The sequence below is a fragment of the Ictalurus furcatus genome, chromosome 25 (assembly GCF_023375685.1).
Source record: "Ictalurus furcatus strain D&B chromosome 25, Billie_1.0, whole genome shotgun sequence".
In the NCBI taxonomy this organism is placed as follows: Eukaryota; Metazoa; Chordata; class Actinopteri; order Siluriformes; family Ictaluridae; genus Ictalurus; species Ictalurus furcatus.
Genome location: NC_071279.1, coordinates 19273836 through 19295225, shown reverse-complemented (window position 1 = coordinate 19295225; position 21390 = coordinate 19273836). Strand labels below are relative to the sequence as shown.

Sequence of the window (21390 nt, the reverse complement as noted above, 5' to 3'; positions counted from 1 at the left end):
GAAAACTAACCTACACCTTCTGACCAACGAGAGTACGGAAATCAGCAGCTCTGGGGTATAATATTCTTTAGCTTGTTGTATAGTCAGGATGTGATGAAATCTGTTGAGGCAATTGCTGCTTTCAGACCAGTTTGATCAAAACAATTAACCAAATATTTCCTTATAACACTGTGGCTAGTACAGGACCAGGAATGACCTAGATGATAAACCGCACGATACACTTGCAGATCGCGGTTCAAGTCGAGAACTCATGGAAAGACATGGAACAGAAACCAACTAGTCACTTTTTTTAAGCTAAAACATCAATTTTAATAGTAATAATGTAATCTAAAACAAGACAGATATGTTGGGAATATTAACATTTTACTCAGTTGTGGTTTGCGGTGGCAGTTTAATAATAAAATACTTAATAAAATAATACAATTACACTTTATTTGTGATTAGCATTGAGTGCTAACTTCCAGGATTTCTGCCATATTGATCCCCCCCCTCCCCCATGTTCACGAAGCTCCGCCCCCAGGATCTTTAACAAGTATTCCAGACCGGCAGTCACTTTTTCAAACGGATTTTCTCAGCCACTTGTGCTGAGGCCACGGATTAAAGCCTTTTTTTGTATGTTTACACACATACTCATTCATAAATCTTCCAGGTTATTCATATAAGTAAGAAATTTATGTAAATAGTACAAATAATAATTTAAAAAAAACAACAACAGCATGACTATTACACCTTTAAAGTCGTGAGTACTACAAGAGATGACGTATGAGTTACGTCAGAGCTCCTACGCCACCATTTAAATCTCCAGCCCGGGCTTCGAGGAAAAGAAAAAGATGTCTGTTTTACTGGTTACAGAGAAAACAGCTGCGCTAGGGTTGTGTATTGCATCTAAATATACATGTTTATATGCGTTTCGTTTACTTTCTTTTTTTGTTTTAAACTGAATTATCTGTGCGGTGAACAATCACGTGGTCAAGCCTGCAGGAAGAACCTAGCGACCAATCCGAAAAGAGTCGTGAGGCGAGCAACCAATTACACGCAGTTACTAGGCGGGCTCGAGATACGATTGAGCCAATCAGCGCGGGGCTAAGATTTCACTCGGCCAATCAACGCTCTCCCATCTGACGAGCGTCAATCAGCTGGGCTGTTTTTCCCGGAGCTTCTCGCACACACTCGGAACAAGTTCGGTGCTCGGCGGTGTTCCGGCTCCGAGAGGAATGTTTGCAGCTCAAGTTTAGCGAGAAATAAAATAATAATTAAATATATATACATATAGAAAAAAGGAAGTTCTGAAAAGCTTTTATTTAACCGTAAGGATGTAGCGACTAAACCGACAACCTCGGGCTGATTAGTTTTACTTTTACACCGAGATAACCAGCGGACTTTAATTCATCGCGCGCGCGCGCCGTCGGAAGTTTTATATCGCGAGTGAACCCGGTTTAAAGAAACATGGTATGGGACAAAGGGAGATTTTATCATTGAATGCGTCCATGAAAGGTAAGGCAACTTCTCTGTGTCGACTGGACGTGGATTCTGTGCTGAAGAAGGAAGTTGAACCCGGCCAAGGAGATGCCCTTTCCTCAGCAAGGTAAAAATACCATCTACATGTATTCATAAATATAGACAGAAAAACACTCAAACTGGTAATCACACGAAGAGAAGTAACTCCAGCCGTTAAAACGGACCCGATTAAAGGTGTTCGCGTTAACACGTCAGATTTTAAACCGATGCAGAAACGCGTCTCGCGCCCGATGATATTATGGAGTTAGCTAGCCTGGTTAGCTCTCTACGGCTCGCGCGTTAGCCGTTATTACGCTCTCTGCGCGCGAGCCGGCGCACTTCGTCGCTATTTTTGCGTTTAATCCGTTCAACTTTAACATTTCTCTTCTTTCCGTCGCCGTTAAACCGCACACAAACTACACAGACGTGTGTTTAACGTCCAGAAGAAAACACAAACAAACCCGTGTTTCAGCTCCCATGTGTGAGTCCACGCAAATGCGTCAGTGTGTTGCGTAACATGGCGCTTCAAAATGTATATAAATAAACAAACATAGATTGATTAAACTTCACTTATGGGATCGGTTAACTTTTTTGTGCAGTTGAAGTTAAAATTTTTTACTACTAAGTCATTTTTAGTGCTGGAGCGATATGGGGGGATCTATCTATCTATATCATATCGCGATACTTGACGAGATTTTCACGATCTCCGATATATCGTTGGATTCTGATTGGTCAGAAGGTGTTGATTGATTTTCAGTATTGTAAGAGCTCTAATACTTTATCATTTGTAAAGTACTGGACTTGTACTGCAGCATGCCACATAAACCGATTACAATTTTTTTAGATATGGTGATTTATTTATTTTTAATATAAGGAGATGTTTAACACGTATGGAAGGAGTCTCCAGTGTCAGTGCTTTAACGGTGAAAGGTGGAGCTGTAAGTTTGAGTTGTGCTCCGTCTTCAGGACAGACTGCATTTTCTCAAAAACATGACAAACTGTGTTTTTATTTTCATTTTTTTGCTCTTATTAACTTAATGAGGTAAAACGAGAGGCAGGTGAGGGAACGTCTGTTTATAGCTGCTGTAACGTAAGTGAGAACAGGAACTGACTTGTTTCACGGACAGTGTGAAAGGCATCCATTTGGGGATTAAAAAAAAGTATGATTTGGTGGTTTATCACTACAAATTAGAAGTACAACCACTGTTATTAGTTACAGTATTGATATATATATATATATAAGAGCAGTTTTAAGTTATAATATTTAAGTCACACTGTTAAACTTCAACATGGTGACTAATTTCCTGTCTCACCGCTCTGACTCACTGCTGTCTTATTCTATCACCTCTGCCCATATAAGGACTTCCTGCTTGTCAGCATCTGCCTTCTCGTTGGCTCCTCACAGAAGATTTGCTAGACCTTTCTCCGCCCCTCCCTCCGTCCCCTCCCTCCCCCTCTCCCTCCGCCCGCCCGCACTCGCTCTTCCCTCTCTTCAACTTCTCCTGCTGTCACGCAAGCTTTTCCAAGTCGTGTCGTCCTTCCTCTTTTCACACACGATTGTTTTTTGGTGCTGTAGCGAGATCTCATGCCAGCTCTTTCCGTCACGTTCTGCTCCGTGTTTCGTTCTCTGACTGGACGGGTCAATAAAGATAATTAAGATGGTGTTAGACAGGTCGACGATGCCGATCCGAATGTACTGTGCTGTGCATAACCACATGTTTAATAATTAGCTTACGCCATCGTTCACCTGATTCATCATTTGAATCTGTGGGTAAAAGGTTGTGTGTGGTTTATAAACGTAACCGTGCGCTGGGGTATCGGTGTGACGGACGCACCGGATCACGTTTTTCCGCACGGCAGGTGACTATCACGTAGTTTCACGTCGCCGGTGTTTAATAGATTCAGACATCACATAAGCTGAAAATATAAATCTGACATGGCTGGTCTGATCTTACTCGTGATGTGACACGTCTGATCTTATCTCTATAAGTTCCAGAAAGTTCCTCAGGTGAAGTTTTAACTCGTTCAACAGATACTTTCAAGTCAGCTGCAACGCATGTTGAATATCGGCGTCTGATTGGTCAGAAAGCGGTATGATGAAATAAGGAGCGTTTACGGAAAGAGTCTCCAGTGTCGGCGCTTTGTAACAGTCAGAAGTTTTCCAACATCTTCAGAATGTTTAAATAAAGAGAGCCTGGTCAGGATACGACCGGATGTTTATAGCTTCTGCAGCGCAATTGAGAGCTTTATTTATAAACGTTACTATAAATGGATAAAAAGTGTGAGGTGTCATTATTTAATTAATACAAGATTTCTAATGCCAAAATTGCTGTGGTGTAAGAGGAAGAAAGCACTTCAGGATCGCGCTGTTCTGGGAAAATAATCAACTCCACCGCGGTAACACAGACTCCGCTTCATCAGCTCGATTATCTTCTGTAGACAGCGTGTAGCCATGTCTTTGAGAAGAGGAGAACTGAAAAGGACAGCGTGTGATCATAATAAAGGTCACTTCCTGTTCCTGTCATGTAAAGAAACAGGAAGCTTTGTGAAGTCAGCTGTAGGTAACTTAAGTCCAGTCTCAGTGATAAACCCACACTGCTCTGAGTGGAATATATCTTTTGTGCGTCTTTATTTATTTACTTCCTTTTTTATTTTTTTTTTTACTTGAATTGGCGAAACCACAATTGTAAATAGTTTTGCACGGTCCTTCACAGCGATGTTTGTTTGTTTGTTGGTAAACAAGACCTTTTTATCTGTACTCGTGAATCGAAGAGGGCTTTGTCTGAACGTGCGCTGCAATGACGTCACGGGACGCGTCTGCGGAAAATCTGCGTCCGTGTTGAAAAATCGCAGGTTACTCTGAATATTACGGACTTTGCTTGATTTTGCGTTCATTTATGCGATCGTGAAATCCAGGAGGGACCGTGACGACCCGCCGTGCTGCCTGCGACGGTCCGGTCCGGCGCTTTCACAGCAGGTAGAGGCCGCAGGGACGATGAGCATACTTTCATCTTTCTCTTTCATCTTGTAGGATATGATGCGTGTATATACACACACCTGGTGAATTTTATATACGCAGTCTGCTCGTCCGTCCCTGCCGGATTAAACAGGATGTAGAACCAGCTGGAAGCATGTGAAGATGTTCTTCAAACGAAATGGTGTCTCGCTTCATTCTCGGACAGAACGTTTGTGATATCACGTGAGGTGCGACTTTTGTGAGAGGGTTCCTTGTGTTCGACGAGCGAGCCGGGCCAAGCAGAGTCTGCACGCCACTCAATCTCCATCCTCTCGTCTGTTGCCGTTGCCATGGCGAACACACCGGAGAGACCAATCTAATGGTGGAGTCTCAATTTAGATCACAGCCCGAGCTCCATCCACACACACACACACACACACACACACACACACACACACACACACTTTTCAGTGTTTCAGGCTTACTGCCGCTGTAGAATAATTAGGTGGAGGTATAGGGCCGTATACTCTATAGGTATAGCTGGAGACCAACTTTCTGCTCCACTGAAACTGCATTTAATTTCAGCCCTGAAGCTTTTACACAAATCTGTCATTTATACACATTCATCTAAACTTCAGACTTTAACATCTGTACACTTCTGGAGCTTTCAGGAAACATTATTATTATTATTATTATTATTATTATTATTATTATTATTATTATTATTATATGTATAGATCACATACACGTTTTCCAAAAAATAATTAATCATAATAAAGGTGGTGTATTAATTTATATTAACTTATATATATTATTTGAACATATGCAGCATAGATGACGGCAGAACTGCCTTTTTATTATTATTATTATTTTTTAGAATTTTTTACTTCGTGACGCAAGGTACATGAACATGAAAAGGGGGAAAAAAACAAAGACGCACATGCAGATATCATGAAAATTTGAGTTTTGATATTCCAGACATGCTCGAGACTTTCTTATCCGCCGCTGTGTGAGGGAGATACTCACTCGTCGTGTTTGCATACAACATTCCCTTCAAGTTTATACGGATCAAAAGTATTGGCACCGCATCGCTCTTGCTTGCCCGGTCTTGCTATGTTTAGTAGTTCATGACGCGGAGGCGCCAATATTTACGGATTATCTGTAGCATGTATGATTTTAAAAAATAGTCCAAATTCAAATAAAATTCCCTGAAATGTGATTGACTGAAGGGGAAAGGACGAGAAACGTTGACGTGTAAGTTGATGCGTCTGGGTTTGTGAGCTGAAAGTAGCAGTAACTGTTTAGTAGTGAGGTTTTCCTGATGCACAGCTGGATGAAGAAACTCGCCGTTTTACGCCAGCGTACACTAAAGGGTTTTGTGATGATGGGGGTTTTTTCCCCCTCTGCCTGCGTGTTGGTACTTCTGCACTATAGACTGACGTTTGCTCTCTGATTATTTGCGTAGCGGATTAGTTGAGCTTGCTGGTGAGAACATGAAGGCGAGGCTCCTCAGGGCTTCTGTGGTGTCTGCAGTGAAGCACTGAGCGGTGCAGTCTGCGGTCGGAGCTGTGGGGGATGATGATGATGATGATGATGTCTTCCTGCTGTGTGCAGCAGCGTGATGGATGGAGGAGGCTGATCCGCCCACGCCACAGCGAGCGCCGAGAGGGGTGGACAGCCTCGACCGTTTCCCCCACCCCTCCATACACACACTGTAGCTACCAGTGTAATACTCACGCATGTTTACTAGAAAAACAGAGCTGTGTATACGCAGAGGATGATACGATCTCCTCAGGCCAGAGAGTAGAAGATGGTTTATATGTACGAGGGATAATCAGTACTGCGCTGCTTATTGTTACGCCTCAACACCTCACGCCAGCACGGCGGTGTTTATCCTGGAGGTTCATACTCCGTTAAACATTAGATTAGATTTTAATGGCATTACGATGATGTGATTCAGCAGAGTTACTGTCACCACACCGGAGCTGATTTATTTTCCCATAACCGCACATCCCCCGATGTTTTATTCCTCTTATACCACAGCAACATGTCGACGATGGCTATTTGTTAAATGGATAAAAAGTATGATCTCTTAATGTTGTCACTAACGTTATAGCAGCTATAAACGGCCGTTCCATCACGAGCCTCTCTCTTTCACTCTTGTTTGTTTATGTTAAGACCGAGGGGGGGAAAAAAAAGAAAGAGGCTTGCTGTGAAAGCACACATGTAAAGCTGTTACAAAGCACTGACGCTGGGGACTCCTTCCCTAAATGTCTCCTTAGAAAAGGAAAACGTCACCATATGTTTATTGTTGGAGGCGTGCATCCTGTACAAGTCCCCGTGAGTGAGCCGTTGCTATAGAAACGATAACGTATTAGAACGAGCGCGTTAAGTAATACAAACCTATACTCAACACCTTTTGACCAATCAGAATCCAGGATTCACCAGCGTTGTGGTGTGACCGATTGTTCATGTTATATCTCTCTCTCTCTCTGTAGGTACGGTCTGGGCCGTGGGGTGAAGCGTAAGCTGAGCGAGTGTGAGGAGCCTGCGCTGGATCTCCCGTATCCACAGCAGAGGCAGCTGGTGTTGGATCTGTGCCTGGACAAACTGCAGAGCTGCCAGCAGCATGCCGAGCCCAGCCTTCACCGCTCCGTGCTGCTGGCCAACACTCTGCGCCAAATCCAGCAGGAGATGAGGCTGGAGGGTGGAGACGCTCCGCCTCCCACTTCACCTTCTCCGTTTCCTCCACCCACCCCACGCCACGTCCCCGAACTCCCGGCTGTATCTGTAGACGCCTCGCCTCTCCTTCTCCCTGGACCCATGTCCGCATCATCGTCTTCATCATCTTCCCTGACGCTTGCTGAGGATGTCCAGAGTAAAGCTCCTCCTCCGGTGCTCTCGGGCGAGGCGGACACCGCGAGGTCGCCCGATTCTCTGTTCGGGACGTTCGAGATCACGAATTCCACCAGCTACCTGACGGACCTGCAGCTCGACGACATCTTTGAGGACATCGACACGTCCATGTACGACCCGTCGGAAATCTCGGTCCTGGCGTTTTCCGCGCCGAGAGAAGACGGACTGAAGAACCTGTCGAACCTGCAGCTCTGTCTGGCCGACCTCAGCGACCTCGACCACATCATGGACATCCTGGTGCGCTCGTGATCCGCCCGAGCCCCGCCCGAGCCCCGCCCGCTTCAAGCCATTTTCGTATTTACACTGAATGAAACTTTAGATTTTTTTAAAAGCTTTTTTTTTTTATATATTAACGTAGTTAAATCTATTTTTATACAAAGAACTGATATTTATAATTGAAAAAAAAACTCATCTCACACACACACACACACTGTAGGATGCACATCGCTATTTTCCTATTTAAGCAAAGATTCGAATATGCAGGGAACGAACATGACGAGTATTACCACTGACGCTTATTTATAATGAACTTTCTATTTAAAAAAAAGGATCGCTGTTGAGGAGGAAGAGCTTTTATTTAATTTTTATGAACTGATCCTGTGAGTATTTCTCAATCATTATAATATAACGCGTGTATTTTATCAGTAATTATGACTGATCATGACATGCGTGCACACACACACACACACTCGCACTACCTCTCAAAATCCAAGAGCAATCTGCCTCTTTCTTTCGTTTCTACTTATTCTTTATCCAGAAACGTTCACATGTCACTCCCAGTCTGCTCTGAAAGATCTGGTTCTTCTTCTTAAAGGACAAAGAACTACATTTTTTTTGTGTGTGTGTGTGTGTGTGTGTGTGTGTGTGTGTGTGTGTGTGTGTGTGTGTGTAATATTTTTCCCCCCACTGTCAGACCCCATTATAAACTTTAGTGCCTACAAACGGAGGATGAAGACTAGAAGACTAGCGATGGTGGATGTGCACACTGGACACACGCTCGTTCTTTCTGTCTTTTCTAATCTGATTGGTTTATTTTTTTACTCCTCAGTAGAAATCCCAGTCTTCTAAATAAGCCATGTTTGCAGATGTTTGTACACGGTCTGCTCTGACACTACAGAATCATTCTGGATGTGTGAGAACACGGTTCAGGCTGAATCCGGTCCTCGGATCCGCAGCCTCCAGCTCGGAGACTTTATACCACGTACGAAGCAGTTCGTGTGACACGTTTTATTAAGTTTGATCTTTTCCACGGGACGGTGTGGTACAGTAGCTGGTCTCGTATTTAATCGTTTGCTGTTTGAGTCGTTCTGTAAAAGAACAACGACAAAAAAAACAGTACGTAAACTGCATTTGGTTCCCCTTCTGAACAGGGACGTGTGGGCGGAGCTAGAAATAATGCAGATCATCGATTGGTCAAGTGAACGTATCCTTCATTTTTCTGCAGGATGTAGAAGGAAGTGTTCTTTATTTTTAAACGCAGCTGAGTGTTCAGGGTGTTACTCGGCAGTGGTGGCGTGCCGGTGCTGGGATTTGAACTCGCAACCTTCTGATCAGAAAGCTAATGTCTTATCTACTGAGCTTTTATTTTATTTATTTACCCTACACTAGTGTTTTCTTCTCACGGGTCTTTGATGCTACTTAACAGTCCGTACAGGATTCCAGAGCGTTTGTGTGATCGTTGCAGCTGAAAATGTTTGAGTTTACTGCGGCTTTAAGTTTACTTGAGTTGGGGAAATTGCGATCGCACAAAATAGTTTGCTGGTAATGATGTGGTGGTTTATCACTACAAATTAGAAGTACGACCACTGTTATTAGTTACAGTATTGATGTATATAAGAGCAGTTTTAAGTTATAATATTTAATAGTCACACTGTTAAACTTCAACATGGTGACTAGTTTCCTGTCTCACCGCTCTGACTCACTGCTGTCTTATTCTATCACCTCTGCTGGTAAACGAGACCTTTTAGCTGCGCTCATGTTCGAAGCACGTGAATGGAAGAGGGCTTCGGCTGAGCGCGCGGCGTGATGTCACATGACGCATCTTGGCCGAAATGTGTGGTAATTTTGACGAACTGTAGATCTGTTTAATCTTCATTTCCAGTCAAAATATTCAGCCTTTTTTTCTCTTTCCGGCAAAAACCAGAAGTGAAATTCTGGTGCGTCTTTAATTAACATATTTAGCTGATGTTAGCTGTATACATGTCTAATGTTGGCTAAATCAAACGAATCGATGGGTTTTATTTGAACTCGGGACATTCTCTGTTTTCCGTGACGGAAACCGGGAACGCATTGACGCCACGTCTTTCGAGCTGGAAAATCATGACGTGATTGCTAATGCGAGACAACAGGGAGGGGGCGGGGCTTCCAGAGAGCATCAGTTCATATCGGTGAATTCTAAACGTGTACGCATCTGTCGGTCGCTCTTCTGGTGCACTTCCGAGCGATAATTCATTACAGCGGACTGCGATGTTGAAATGCGCAGCTCCTTCACAGAACACGTGACGGTTAGCAGGTCTGATATTGGCAGCTTTGGCTTTAATACCACCGCAACAAACTCGCTGTATCTCGAAAGAACCAAAAAAAAATTGAGCTAGTCTCTGCCCCTAAACCCTGCTTAGAAGCTCCTCCCACTTTTATGGATAGTCCCAGATTCAGAGTAGCGACACGGTCCTGTGGAAAAGTGCTGTTTGAGAGGACGGGGGTGTGGATGATATGGGTGCGGTGTTTACCCTGAGAGAGGAGATGGAGATGGTCGGGGGGAAGGGAGAGAGGAGGAGGAGTTAAAGCCTGAACACTGTCGCATGGATGGAGGAAGTTGTGGAACAGGCTGCACTGAAGTGTGTGTGTGTGTGTGTATGTATGTGCGCGTGCGTGCGAGAGAGAGAGAGAGAGAGAATGTTAAGCCCAACCCCCACGAATGAGGCCTCATGCCTTGTTTTCCCCTCTCAACCAATCAGTCTGGTTTGGGGGTGGAGCTTCATGTAAAAAAAAAAAAAAAACACCCTTCAGCTCAGGTCTTGCCTGCTGAACTACAATATCTTCATGTGTAATGCTGAGAATCCTGCAGCTCTCTCTACGTCTATCTGCTTGACGATTCTGTTTGCATTTAAAACAACGCAGGAACAGATACGGGTTTTTATTTTATTAACACTCCTCTTTTTAGTAAGGCCTTTCCCATCTTCCTTCAGCTCAGGCTCACAAACATCCTCCTCCTCCTCCTCCTCCTCCTCATGGCTGTCATGAGGCAGAAACCTGACCCCACTCGAGTTTACACTCCTGTCCTGAACTGAAGGTCCTGCGCAAAACCAGACAGCAGACGTGAGATCACCTGCTTGCTCTGAGAACAAATCAAACCCTACAGCTTTTAAACTGTTGTTGTTGTTGTTCTGATCACACGAACATTTTGTATATATTTCTTTCTAATTTTTTTTTCTTGGTCTCTGAAAGACCAAACACCGAGTGATAATTTATTGCTTTTTATTTAAGAGTGAATATTTCATTGTTGTCATTTTGTAGTGCAGAATTGTTCACCTTAACTTCCTTCTGAGTAATAATTACATCATGTGTGTAAATAGTTCATGAATGAAGAGGTATAAATTGTTTTTTTTATATATATATATAATAAGTATTTGTATGAAGTATGAAATTGTTTAAACGGCGTATTTTATTCGGATCGTCGACCTCGGACCAGGCGGTTAATCTGGCAGCTCCTTTACACTGTTTTCACACTGAAATGATCATGATTATTATAATATTATTATAATATTATTATAATATACACATGAATCATAGTTATAATAATATGTCATGTCTGAAGCCTTACTGTTCTAATGTCAGTAATGTGTTGTGTTGGAAATTTACAGTTCTGTTTAACATGACATTTTGTTTTATTTACGATCCCAGGAATTTCTATTTAATGTAATTTTATTTGATATTTCTTACCGTGACATGAATGAAGAGCAAGCTGCCTGTTTATCTCCTGAACTCCTCGGCGTGTCCTGGCACATGAAGCTGTACTGATGTACAGAGCTCGGATCTGAAAGCAGTGAAGCCGTGACTAGCTTTAAGCGTCGTATTTACAGCCTGGACGTGTTTTTAAATACGACTTTGAGTGAATTATCCTGATACAATTGTAAACTCCTGTCCCAAGTGCAATATAAACACACACTCGGCGCTGTATGAGACGAGTACACCGAGCTTTACACCAGTGTGGGGTTTTTACCTGATGGACTGATGACTGCATTGTGTTTAAGTCGTAGCTCTCTGTCCTGTAAATAACAACACCGTCAGTCGTGTTCTATGCAAAACTGCTGTAGCAGATCAGTGTGTAACAAATAAAAATACTTTAACAAAATCATCTCTGTGTGTGTGTTTACGCCTGAACCACGGAATCAGGGTTTTTTATTTATTTATAGAGAGATATAGGTAGATAGATATATCTCTGTTGTTGTTGTTGTTGTTGTTGTTGTTGTTGTTGTTGACCAATTTCTACAGTGAGGATGCCAATAACACCATGAAGAATATTCATTCATGAGAGACCAAAATAAATCAAATCTTTCTGCAAAACAAAAACATGACAACTTTAAATAGAAACTAACAACAGGATAGAAAAATCTATCAGTGATATCACTGCAAAGAAAATATATTTGGGTGGAAAAGGAAGGGAAGAATTGAATAGCTGTATTAGTACACACAGCGCCACCTGCTGGACCTCCTGTACAACTACAGATACACTCATGCAGACAAATTAAAGATTAAAGAAAGAAGCTGTGTGACGTCATGCTGTGTTGGGTGAACTATGTACTGATGCTTTCCTTCGCCACAGTTTAATTAAGTAATAATGGTGTCATTATAGTGAAATACCTAGTGGCAAGGTGGTGAGATGGAGTGGAGTTACTGTTACCTCCCTGAAATGAATCATTTTTCTATAACAGCACATGCCGAGGTGTTTGATTCCGCTTATACTGCAGCAATTTGACATGCCATACTTTTTATCCGTTTCTAGTTACATTTAATGTTGTGGAACATCCGTGAAACAGTTCCTTTTATCACTTGAGTTATAGCAGCTATAAACAGTCGTTACTTCACGCAGCTTGTCATGTTACAGAGAAAGCGTAAACTCTTCTGTCCTGAAGATGTGGGAAAACTTACCCCCAAAAAAGTTACAGCTTTAACTTTATCTGACTGTTACAAAGCTCTGGCACTGGAGACTCCTTCCATAAATGTTAAATAAACGTCATCTTACAGAAAACTTCATCATATCAATGATCCCTGCTGAAAAAAAAAAACAATAGAAATTCTAATGGTTTCCACTACAAATATCATTACAAACCATCAGCTGTTAACCATTAAAACCATTACCATTATTGGTTCTTATCAGTATCTACTAGACATAACATGCCACCAATAGAAGGCAAGAAATTACCAGTAGAGACCCACAGGGACCATTAGAGTTTCCATTACAACCAACACAATTCTCATTATAACCATTAAAACCTTTACAAAGTGTTGGTTTCTATTGTCTTTTTCAGCAGGGATTACACATGTTTTTTGTTTGTTTGTTTTTACAGAAGTTCCTGTGAATGAGCTGTTACTAGAGAAACAGTAGCATTACAACGATGGAGAATTACAGATCAAACACATCTCAATAAGTTAGTACGACTTGGTACAACAGCATGAACAGTAAGCTAAGGTCTTGAATTAGTTAGTAAAAGTTTAACTAGGTAATTGTTTACTTAGTTATTTTAATGCTTCCCCAGAGACACAAATCACTGATGCTTCTTTAGCACGCTAGATTTAATCTGTTTTTCCCTCCAAGTCTGTGCCGAGTGTTAACAGATGAACAGATTAAACTCCTCTGTCCTGAAGATGTCGTTGGAAAACTTGTTTACAGCTTTATCTCTGACCATTACAAAGCGCTGACACTGGAGACTCCTTCCATAAACGCTACAGAAAACTTCACCATATCAACAATAACACATTGTTAAATCTGTTTATGTCCACCGTACAAGTCCCTGTGTATCTAGATTAATGTTAATCTTCATTAGTGCAAGGAAAAAACAAGGAATAAATAAAGGTTAAAACTGTTTAAACTATTAATATCAATATTGTATCGTATTGGAGCACTTTTTCGTACTGTAGGAGCAAATAATGTTAATTAGATTTTACTGTTCAAATAAAATTAGGTTTAAATACAAGCCTGGTTATTTTTTTTTAAACAAAGTTTGAAGCGCTTTTGATAAAATTTAGATTTAATCCAGGTTAAAGCTTAATCCTTGTTGGTGTAATCCCAATCTAATAAATGGAGATAGCATATAAACTATAAGAGAAAAGTTTGTTTTTTTTTTTATATTGAACTTATAAACGTCATAGTTTGGTTGTTTATCTGTTTTGTGGTATTTATTGTGTTCAATATTAATTCGAGTGTTTTCTTTTCACTTCCACAACGATGATATTTGATAACTTTCTGGTACTTTCTCCCCTCAGGAGCATAAATACCTGAGCGGAAGCTCAGACTGAGCTGCACATTCAAATAAAAGAGCTTATTAAAAGCTTATATTTTAACTTTACTGCATACAAGAGCGTTGTTTTATTTTTACTTTTTACTAGTTTTACGTCTTAACTCTTATATAAAGTGGTTTATTTGGGTAGTTATTCGGTCTGTTGGTGAAATTTCGAAGCTGAAATAGCTCGGTGTCCGAGTTGCTAAGCTAAGAGGGAAGCTAAGCTAAACTAAGGGAAGCTAAGCTAAGCTAAGTTAGCTTGCTAGCTGAGAGGCTAAGGGCGGAGTGAGTGAGGGAGTCATGGCGAAGTGGGGACACGGAGATCCGCGCTGGATCGTGGAGGAAAGAGCGGACGCTACGAATGTTAACAACTGGCACTGGTGGGGTTTAATATCGGTGTGTTAGCATGAGTACATTTACTAAACACTCAGTTAAATATCCGGAGTTAATGAATAAAGAACTCGCTTTAACTGAGTGGTCTCGGTTTGTGGCGAATCTGTGTGTGTGAATGCAAAGTCAGTTTACTGAGGAGTTTCACTAACTAATCAGCATGCATGATTTTAATTTCTCACTAAATAAAATATAACAGATCTCTAAATGCCATTTAATTTATTTGAATGTTAAAACCAGACTAACTTTATACTTATTTACACCACCAAAAATTCAAGTTTAACCTGGATTAAATCAGTGTTTATTTATTTTTTATAAAAGTATTTATTTGATTATTATAAAGGCAGTTGCACCAAACTTTTAAACCTTGTTTCATAATAATTCGGAAAGTTGTTCTAAGACATTCAGGTGTGAAATCATGCTCCCCATTAAAGTGTACTTTAATCTGGAATAAAATAAAGTAATCTCTTATTAAGGTAAATAAATATAAATAGAACAAGCAGCATGTTATGTAGGACAAACTCGTGCAAATTACACAAGTCTGTGGTGCGGTATACCAGAGGATTGTGGAATAAAATATAGAAATATAATGATAAAATTGAAAATAGTCACACATTCTAAAGAATATCTTGAAGATGTGTGGGGAAACAACACAAGATCGTTTAAAATTGCATTCATCCATTATATATATATATATATATATATATATATATATATATATATATATATATATATATATGTGTGTGTGTGTGTGTGTGTGTGTGTGTAAACGAATGTTGATGAAAAGTTTTAGTTAAAAACCAAGAAAATCCAGAATTAAAACTGCGTTATTGTAATTTAGTTCATTCATAAATCATTCATTATTGTAGACTGATTGATTAACATTCTGATAACATATAGTATATTAATCATTTTGTTTAAAAGAGAGAGAGAGAAGTAAACAAGATGTTAAGATTTGTTAAGCCATGTTTAAACACAGCTTCAAATAAACTTTATTAGTTGAATTAATAAATTAGTGCTAATCCTCAATGTTCTCATATTAATGCTCTGTAATAATTCTCTTGATGTTTTTTTTCTCTTGATGTTTTTCCCCCGCTGTACAGCCAGTGTTCCCGTGTTATCGAGAAGCCTCTGGAATTCTGTTCCTCTGTTCCTGAAGGCCATTAATAGAAACGTGTCATGTGGAGACAGGAGTAGCAGATGGTCAAAGAGTCGAGTACAGAGAATGAGATGAGGAGAACTCGGTGTAGTCCAGGATCTCTCTCCATTCAGACACATATTTAATGTAGACACGTTGTTTAATCTTCATACAGTCAACTCCATAATTATACTGCGAGAATGAGCAGAGCGCCTGTATGAAAGAGAAAAAACATCAACTGTGTGCTGTTACAGTAAAATACCGAGTTACTGTTACCACTCCAGAGTTGATTATTTTCCTGTAACAGCACATCCGCAAGTGTTTTATTCCTCCTGCACCACAGCAACTAACGGTTACACTTTTTTATTTATTAAAGAACGGCACATCATACTTTTAGTCTGTTTATAATTACATTTAACGTTATGGAACATCCGCAAAACAGGTTACTTCCTGTTTTCATTTCTGTTAAAGCAGCTATAAATACTCGTTCCCACGCCAGCCCTCTCTTTATTCTCTCTCTTGAAGTTAATAAGGCAAAAAATAATCACATAATCATCTTACTGAAAGCCTTCTGGAGAAAGAAAGGTTCTGGTTCAGGTTCTGGAGAAAGAAAGGTTCTGGTTCAGGTTCTGGAGAAAGAAAGGTTCTGGTTCAGGTTCTGGAGAAAGAAAGGTTCAGGTTCTGGAGAATGATCGGGTTCTGGGGAAAGAAAATAAATCACTGCTTAAACATTGTATTAAAATAAATATATGCAGCGTCTCCGTACTCTCTCCAGGCATGTGTGTTATTCAGGTACTTATTTTTTTGGTCATTTTCATTGTTAAATTTCATTACAGGACAGAGCGTGATGTCACAGCCTGGTCACAGGACATTCTGAACGAGCTTCTTCTCAGAGTCCGTGTGGAAAATCAAGACGGCTTCTGCCAAATCACAGACGTCAGCTCGATCGAGGGCGAGGCGTCCATTAACAACCGCAAAGGCAAACTCATCTTCTTCTACGAGTGGACCATTAAAGCTTCATGGACCGGTATGTTCACGCTGGTTCACTCAGGCGGAAGGTTTTGTTATTTGACAGCGATATGAACTTTATCTTCTATATATATAACTATATCTTCTATCTTCTTTATCTACTATATCTTTATCTTTATCTTCATGTTTTTTCCTTTAGGAACCTCAAAAAATGGGATTAAGTATAAGGGGAACGTTGAGGTGATGAACCTCTCAGATGAAAATGACATGGATGACCTGGATGTGAGTGAATAAAGTCTACTTAAGTTAGTACTAAAGTATATTACTACTAAAATACTAATATATAATAAAGGTAATTTACTGACTTAGGACTCGACTCAGACTCATGAATCACCTCTGACTCTGACCTCTGGCAATCCTGTGACTCTAAACAGACTAAGTGGAAAACTTTTGACCTGACTCAGACTCAGTGGTGAACCTGTGACTTGACTCTAAGTGGACAACTCATGAGTTGGCTCTGACTCTGAGTGGAAAACTGATTCGACTCATGAATTCGTGACTTGACTCAGATGCATAGAACTTGTAAACGAGTCTGCTACTCATAAGTCAAGTACACTGGCAGGCACTTTAAAATCGTATTTATTATTGTCTGTTCAGATCTGCATTACAGCGTGTAAAGACCAGCCCACTACACCTCTAACTGCCCTTATGAAGAAGGAGGGAGAGAAGGAGGTTAAACTGGCTCTACAGGGCTACGTTACCCACATGAGAAAAGGTGAAATAAAACATTTCAATATAAAAAAAATCAAACTTTCACTTTTAGGATTGAGATTTTTTTAATGTTAATGTAATCATGTGATTTTATAATTTTTTTTAGAGTTCTCTCAGGGTATGATCCTGCCTTCAGCTACACAGCAGCAAGCGCAGACAAACGTCAAACTGGAGAAAAAGAAACCGGTACACTCTCACTGCCTTTTCACATCGTAACTGTATATATATATATATATATATATATATATATATATATATATATATATATATATATGTGTGTGTGTGTGTGTGTGTGTGACATTATGTACCTGAATCGTATGAAAATAGTAACTGTAGCCTGATTAAAATCAGCTTTAACTCACTTTATTCACATGATTACGCTTTTATTGTTGCATTTCTGTACAATTCCGTTTACAGGAAAATCACTCCTTGCAAACGTTTCTCCTCATGATGATAATAGATGTTCAATTCTGTAGAAATAAATCGATTAAATTAATGACATCTTCATCTACAGAGCGGCTCCTCCACCACCCCTAAATCTCCCGGCTCTGGAGTGAAAATCCCCACGGCCTCGTTTAGGCTGAACGAGACGTTCCTCACCTCACCTGAGGAGCTTTACAGAGTCTTCCTCAACCAACAGGTCAGGCTCCTTCGCCCACAATGCCTCATTTTATTCAGAACAATTATTATATTTTACATGTGTAGTGCTGGGTAAACTCTGAGTAAACTCTGTGTGATCTTGTATATGATGATAGAGATGGAATTGTTTGTTATTACAACTGTACAACCTGATATTGTGGTTTACAACATAATAATATTATAATATTATATTTTGTGTATATATATATATATATATATATATATATATATATATATATATATATATATATATATGTTTGAGAGAATTGATAACAGTCAGCTCCAGTAATTGACACCCTTTGTTTAAAATATGTATATTTTTGATATTTTTCCTACAGTAGAAAGTAGGAACGTGTGCATGTAAACTTTTCTGGTGTCTACATTTGAACTAAAACAGATGAGCAGCAGCTTTCCCCCCAACCGCCTGGTGCTGACCGTAAAACCCTGTATATGAGTTAAATTAATCATGTGCGCTGATTGCTATTTCGGAGATTAATCATATGGGGATGATGTATAGTTTAATTTAAATGCTATTATTTCTAAAAACTACTTCGCTAGATTTGTGCTCTTTATTTTGTTAAAAGATCCATTTGCAGCCAGGTTGTAACCTCCTGGCAGACGCAAGCAGGTTTTGGGTTAAAATATCCTGGTACATGGCAAAATTCATGACGCAATCATTCTTCACCAAGCCGCGAGGTATCACTGATCGACTGCCACATTGTACAGCGGGATGCGTTACTTCATTCCTTCACTCTGTAAATTATTTTTTTGAATGTTTGTAGATGGTTGAAGCCTTCACACACCTCGCCGCCTGTGTGGACGGGGTGAGAGGAGGACAGTTCCGGCTGCTGGAGGGAAATGTGCACGGAGAGTTCGCTGAACTGGTGAGGACTGAAAAGATGTGATGATTAACACCTCACTGATACACTTTCACCTCACACTTTCACCTCACACTTTACCTCACACTGTCACCTCACACTTTTCCCTAATATTTTACCTCACACTTTCAGCTCAGACTTTTACCTAATATTTTACCTCACATTTTTACCTCACACTTTCGCCTCACCCTTTACCTCATACTTATACCTCACACTTTCACCACACACTTTCACCTCATACTTGTTCCTCACACATTTACCTCACACTTTCACCTCATGCTTGTTCCTCACACTTGTACCTCATCCTTTCACCTCTCACTTTCACCTCACACTTTTACCTCATAATTTTACCTCATAATTTCACCTCACATTTTTACCTCATTCTTATACCTCACACTTTCATCTACATTTTCACCTCATACTTTTACCTCACACTTTTGCCTCACACATTTACCTTACACTTTTACCTCATACTTTCACCTCTCTCTTTCACATCACACTTTTACCTCATACTTTTACCTCATACTTTCACCTCATGCTTTTTCATCACACTTTCACCAGATACTTTCACCTCACACTTTTTACCCCACACTTTCACCTCACAATTTCACCTCACAGTTTCACCTCATGCTTGTTCCTCAGACATTCATCTCACATTTTCACCTCATACTTTCACCTCACATGTTTACCTCACAGTTTTACCTCACACATTTACCTCACACTTTTACCTCATACTTTCACCTCATCCTTTTACCGCACACTTTTACCTTGCTGTTTTACCTCATACCTTTTATCTCAGACTTTTATCGCACACTTTTACCTCACAGGTCCCAGACCAGAAGATTGTCATGAGGTGGAGGTTTTCATCCTGGCCTGCAGGTGTGTGTACTCAAGGAAAAAACTTGTTAGTGTTCAACTCAGTTCAAAAGTTTGTACGCCCTGTAGCAGAGTTTAATGACCGGGGTTTCAGAAGACTGTGATAGAAGTGTCAATGTTACATCAAATTAAGTTGATCCTGTTTTATGATTAATCACATCTGAAAGGAAATATGCAGTTCTTCAAAGATAGATAATATATTTCTGTTTGCCTTTTTTCATTTCTTTTTTAATCCAGCAAAGTCCTTGTGTTGTTGTTTTGTTTTGTTTTTCAGGACACTTCTCAACGGTCACTCTGGACTTTACAGACCGAGGCAGTGAGACAGGCCTGTCACTGGAGGCTAAAGGCGTGCCCAGCAGTGAGGAGGAGAGAATGAAGGAGGGATGGCAGAGATATTACTTCGATGCCATTAAACAGACATTCGGTTACGGAGCTCGGATCTATTGAGCCCTAGTGTTCTCATTTATTTTTAAAAGCACAATGACGCTTTGATGACCAGTGTGAAAACATCTTGAACATATACTTATTGTATAATAAGTAAGGACTTAAACACTCTCTGTGTGGTGCTGTTATAGTAAAATGATCAGAGGTGAAGTGGAGTCACTGTTACCGACCCAAAATGAATTATGTTCCTATATCGGCACGTCCCCGAGTGTTTTATTCCCCTCACACCACAGCAACTTGGCAACAAAAAAATCTTGTCGTGTTACCGAGAAACCACAAAGAAGCGTAAACTCCTCTGTCCTGAAGATGTTGGAAAACTTAAAGTTACAGCTTTACATCTGACTGTTACCAAGCACTGACACTGGAGACTCCTTCCATAAATGTTAAATAAACACATCTCTCCTTACAGAAAAATTCACCACATCAACAATTACACTTTTAATTTTTAATTACAGAAGTTCATGTGAATGAGCTGTTACTATAGAAACGATGACGCTAGAACAATGGAGAATTACAGTCTCATTAAGTTAGTATGAGTTGGTACAGCAACACAAGCACTACGTCTATGTTTTCTAATTAGTAACAAGTTTGCTAGGTAATGGTTTAATTGGTTAATTTAATGTTTCCCAGAGAGACAAATCACTGACCTCTCTTCAGAACGCTAGATTTAATCTTTTGTTTCCCCTCAGACTCTGTGCTGAGTTTTAACAGATGAAAATCAAACTTTGAGCTGTGTTTATTGTACACCGAACTCACTTTTATTTTATACCCACAGTAAAGCGGTGTGATTTGTGGATATGAACCCGTGAGAACCGACCAGTTCTGATGCAGCGTCTAACCTGCTCTAGTGAGGTTTTTTTTCTTAACGTTAAACACACGATTCAGGAAGATGATACGAACTTGAATTGTTTATCACAACATACCTCAACATTATATTAACATGTCAAAACGCTCGGAGGTTTGTCGTTATTATGTGTTCAGATTTGTGCACATTATGGTGTGAACCTACAATACAGGTCAACTTTCACGTGTGCAAAGTAAAAGTATTGGCGACCCTACCCCCATCCATCGATGAAAAAAGGTACAACAGATAGAAAAAAGAAGGGTGTTGATATGAGGATCTTCAGTATCAGGTTTATGTCCACGTTGACATGTCCAAATAGCTATAATTCAGGAGGTCTGAGATGCATTTTAGCCACATGATATACAAGTGTAAATGTATTTCTCTCTCCAGGACACATTTGTCAAATAACACTCGAAGTTGGTGCCTTTACAAACATTACTAAGATCTCTCTTCGGAGGACAATAAGGATTTTGTTAGCTATATATTGCGGTACAACTATTAAAGCTAATCCTGAGAGAGAGAGCGCGCACCCAGAAAAGAGAAATAAAAAATGTGTCTGTCAGCAGATC

General features: G+C 40.2%; 2 protein-coding genes across 3 annotated transcripts; both read left to right on the top strand.

The window, feature by feature from the left end:
• Positions 1-858: 858 nt before the first annotated feature.
• On the top strand, positions 859-11723 carry si:dkey-177p2.6 (uncharacterized protein LOC568712 homolog). Its single transcript, XM_053614479.1, has 2 exons — positions 859-1585; positions 6952-11723. The coding sequence occupies exons 1-2, from the start codon at positions 1452-1454 to the stop codon at positions 7616-7618; spliced, it is 801 nt and encodes a 266-aa protein (XP_053470454.1). The 5' UTR covers positions 859-1451; the 3' UTR covers positions 7619-11723.
• Positions 11724-13476: 1753 nt separating this feature from the next.
• ahsa1a (AHA1, activator of heat shock protein ATPase homolog 1a) lies at positions 13477-20701 on the top strand. 2 transcript variants are annotated; one of them, XM_053614810.1, is made up of 9 exons: positions 13481-14252; positions 16237-16427; positions 16569-16651; positions 17027-17144; positions 17247-17326; positions 17655-17780; positions 18562-18663; positions 19485-19536; positions 19808-20450. In XM_053614810.1, the coding sequence occupies exons 1-9, from the start codon at positions 14173-14175 to the stop codon at positions 19978-19980; spliced, it is 1005 nt and encodes a 334-aa protein (XP_053470785.1). In that variant the 5' UTR covers positions 13481-14172; the 3' UTR covers positions 19981-20450. The 2 variants fall into 2 exon arrangements, with proteins under 2 accessions (XP_053470787.1, XP_053470785.1); XM_053614812.1 differs by lacking the exon at positions 19485-19536 and having other exon boundaries at positions 13477-14252; positions 19808-20701.
• Positions 20702-21390: the final 689 nt, after the last annotated feature.